This window comes from Pristiophorus japonicus, chromosome 9 (genome assembly GCF_044704955.1).
Source record: "Pristiophorus japonicus isolate sPriJap1 chromosome 9, sPriJap1.hap1, whole genome shotgun sequence".
NCBI classification, from domain to species: domain Eukaryota; kingdom Metazoa; phylum Chordata; class Chondrichthyes; family Pristiophoridae; genus Pristiophorus; species Pristiophorus japonicus.
In genome coordinates, this window is record NC_091985.1 from 162,537,541 (window position 1) to 162,541,459 (window position 3,919).

General features: G+C 50.5%; 1 protein-coding gene across 1 annotated transcript; it reads right to left on the minus strand.

Annotated features, from left to right (window-relative positions):
* Positions 1–555: 555 nt before the first annotated feature.
* Positions 556–942, minus strand: LOC139272737 (histone H2A-like). Its single transcript, XM_070888841.1, has one exon. It carries the CDS (start codon positions 940–942, stop codon positions 556–558), a length of 387 nt encoding a protein of 128 aa, XP_070744942.1.
* Between the last annotated feature and the right edge of the window lie 2,977 nt (positions 943–3,919).

The window sequence follows — 3,919 nt, forward strand, 5'->3', positions numbered from 1 at the left end:
CTGTATTTGTCCTTTTCTGCCATCTGAATGTGGCTTATCTCTGTCTCTGTCCGTGTCTGATATAAAAGAGTGTGGGTTTTTTGTGTACCTGTCAATTTCTGCTGATTGCATTCTGGTTTCACTATCTCTCAATGCCTGGTGTATGAGTGTGTGTTTTACTCTGTATCTGTCCATGGCTGGTATGTAAATATGGGCTCTGCTCTCTACCCGTCACTTTCCATCATGAGGGCATCGTTTTGCTCTGTACCTGTCTATTTCTAATCTCAGTATTCGTTTTAATTTCCAACTGTCAATTTCCCTTATGTAAAAGAGGGTTTACTGAATCTGTCAGCATTAGGCATTGTCGGTGAAACCATGACGTCACAACATAATATTGCCAGTTAACGTCAATGGGCAAAATTGTGGCAAATGGATTTCAACGTAAAATTTAGGAACCAACATGATAAATTTGATCTGAGATAATTGTGATCCATCGGACAATAAGCAGCCCTTTCACAGATAGAGTGGGTGGCTCTGAAAAGAGCCTTTGGGTTATTAGATTAAATCTTGTCCGCTTTACTTGCTCTTGGACGAACTGGTGGTTTTCTTGGGCAGCAGCACAGCCTGGATATTCGGCAACACCCCGCCCTGAGCGATGGTCACCCCTCCCAGCAATCTATTGAGCTCCTCGTCGTTGCGGACGGCCAGCTGTAGATGTCTAGGGATGATGCGGGTCTTCTTGTTGTCGCGGGCAGCGTTTCCGGCTAGCTCCAGGATTTCAGCGGTCAGATACTCGAGCACAGCAGCCATGTAGACCGGGGCTCCGGCACCCACACGCTGAGCGTAGTTCCCCTTTCGCAGGAGCCTGTGAACACGGCCCACAGGGAACTGCAGTCCGGCCCGGGAGGAGCGAGACTTGACCTTAGCCCGAGCTTTACCGCCGGTTTTTCCTCTTCCAGACATTTCCACAATCCACACGTTCAGAGAAAGAATGAGAAACTCCTCCCATTTCTACCCCACTTATACCTTCTGGAGGGATGCAGGGGGCGAACTTGTGATTGGTCGCTCTGTGGTGAATTTCATTGTATTTTTCCGATGTCCAATCACAGTCTGTTTAGCCCGCCAATGAATGTAGGGCGGAAATTACTGTCCTCAACAGTGAGTCCTCTAACGTTTTTTAAATTCAAAAATCCCGCCAATAATTGTTAAAATTGCGGATTATGTTAGTATCTTCACCATTAGCCAAATATTTCGAAACAGTTTTTGTTTCCTTTTATCTCATTCCATATTCCCCTTGTAAATTCTAGGCTGTTACAATCAGGATTAAGTTTAGGTTCAGTTTCAAACTGTCTGTAACGGGCGAGAGTCAGTTCTCACTGATTCTGTAACGGGACACATTCCAGCTCAAAGTGTGTAAAAGTGAATTTCTTTTCACAGGAGCTGCTGTGGGACTGAGACCAGAACTGGGAGTCCTTCTGTGAAAGGAGAGAGACAGAGTGTTCAAACTTCCCCCGTTCTGGTCTCTAATAATTCCCATTCTGAGTTGTTTCACTCGGAGTCTCGGGTTAATAAACGGTTTGACCCCGAACTAGAATTTTCTTTTAACTTGAAAAGGGCGTAAGAGAACGAGGTGGCTAAAGTCTAAGAGTTTCACCCGAAAACAAGCTTCTAATTCGTCGGCAGGCGCTGTAAATGAACGACTCTGAGAGCAAAGCGAAAGCAGTTCAGTACATTTGGATGCGGTCAGCAATTGCATACATTACATTCGGATGCTGACCGCAGTTCAGTTCAATGCATTTCTTTACTTTACATTTCAAGGTACAATTCATACAATCCAGAATGCATTGTGGTAAGTTCATCAAGTTACATTACATGTGTCACCATACGTACACAGTGAGGGTACAGTTAAATTTCTTTCCAACATGCATTAAGCAACACAACCCCAGGTCCCGCTGTACTGCGGCACTTTGCAATCTTTCTCCAGGGCGGGTGAAGGAACTGGGGGTTGAGGGTAAGTGTTCCAGAGGGATAGGAAGTGGGGGGCTGAGGGTGAGCGTTCCAGTGGGGGGAGACACAGCCCGCGGGCTGATGGTGAGTGTACCGGGACAGAGTTTGAGCCAGGAAATGACGGTGCATCGCGGGGGCTGGGGGCTGAGGGTGAGTGTTCCTTGGGGATGGGGAGCTGAGGATGTGTCCATGGGGAGGGAGCCGGGAGCTGAGAATGAGTGTCTCGGTGGGGGGAGAGAGAGAGCCCGGGGGCTGATGGTGAGTTTACCGGGGTGGTGGGGATTGATGAAGGCGAGTGTCCCGGGAGAGGGAGAGAGAACCGGCGGCTGAGGGTGTGTCCTGGAGGGGGCAGGGCGAAAGAGAGAGCCGGTGGCTGAGGTTGAGTGTTCCGGAGGGAGCGGGAGCTGAGGTGATAGTCCTGGGGCACTGAGGGTGAGTGTCCCTGGGGAGAGGGAGAGCTGGGAGCTGAGGTGAGTCTCCAGGGGGGAGATAGGAGGGGGGCAGAGGGTGAGTGTTCCGGTGGGGGGAAACACAGCCCGGGTGCTGATGGTGAGTGTACCGGGACAGAGCGCGAGTCGTGAACTGACGGTGCATCCCACGGGTAGCGAGAAGGATCTGGGGGCTGAAGGTGAGTATCCTGGGGGGGCGTGACAGAGAGCTGGAGGCTGAGAGTGAGTGACCCGGGGGGGGGGGGAGGGGGGTGGGCGGAGGAGAGAGAGAGCCGGGGGCTGAGGGCGAGTGTCCCTGAGGAGAGACAGCCCGGAGGCTGAGGGTGAGTGTACCGGGACAGAATGCGAGCTGTGGACTGAGGATGTGTCCCGGGAGAGCGAACCGGCGGCTGCGAGTGTGTCCCGGGGGCAGGGTGGGCGAGGGAGCCGCAGGCTGAGGGTGAGTGTCCTGGGGGAGAGGGTGTCGGGGGCTGAGGGTAGATATCCTAGGAGACAGGGACCAGGGGCTTGAGGGTGGGTGTCCCGGGGGAGAGCAAGAGCCGGAGACTGAGGTTGAGTGTCATGAGGAGGGGGGGAGGGGGAGCCGTGGCCTCAGCGTGTGTGTCCCGGGGGCTGAGGGGTTGTCCTAGGAGACAGAGGGAGCCGGGGGATGAGGGTGAGTGTCCCAGGGGAAGAGAGAGCCGGGGCTGGGCTGAGTGCAAATATATTCTTTCTTCAATAGAGAGACCAAAACTGCACACAGTACTCCAGGTATGGCCTCACCAATACCCTGTACAGTTGTAGTAGGACTTCTCTGCTTTTATACTCCATCCCCTTTGCAATAAAGACCAACATTCCATTTGCCTTCCTGATTACTTGCTGTACCTGCATACTAACTTTTTGTGTTTCATGCATAAGGACCCCCAAGTCCCTCAGTACTGAAGCACTTTGCAATTATTCTCCATTTAAATTGTAATCTGCTTTTCTATTTTTTTCTGCCAAAGTGGATACCCTCACATTTTCCTACATTATAAGAACATAAGAAATAGGAACAGGAGTAGGCCATATGACCTCTTGAACCTGCTCCGCCATTTAATCTGATCATGGCTGATCTGATCATGGACTCGGGTCCACTTCCCCTGCCCGCTCTCCATAACCTCTTATTCCCTTATCGTTTAAGAAACTGTCTATTTCTGTCTGAAATTTATTTAATGTCTCCGCTTCTACAGCTCTCTAAGGCAGTGAATTCCACAGATTTACAACCCTCTGAGAAAAGAAATTTCTCCTCATCTGTTTTAAATGGGTGACCCCTTATTCTAAGATTATGCCCTCTAGTTCTAGTCTCCCCCTTCAGTGGAAACATCCTCTCTGCATTCACCTTGTCAAGCCCCCTCATAATCATATACATTTTGAGAAGATCGCCTCTCATTCTTCTGAACTCCAATGAGTAGAGGTCCAACCTACTCAACCTTTCCTTACAAGTCAACCCCCTCATCTCTGGAATC

Coding starts and splice junctions, on each gene's coding strand:
- LOC139272737 (XM_070888841.1), bottom strand. CDS start 942: ATGTCTGGAAGAGGAAAAACCGGCGGTAAAGCTCGGGCTAAGGTCAAG.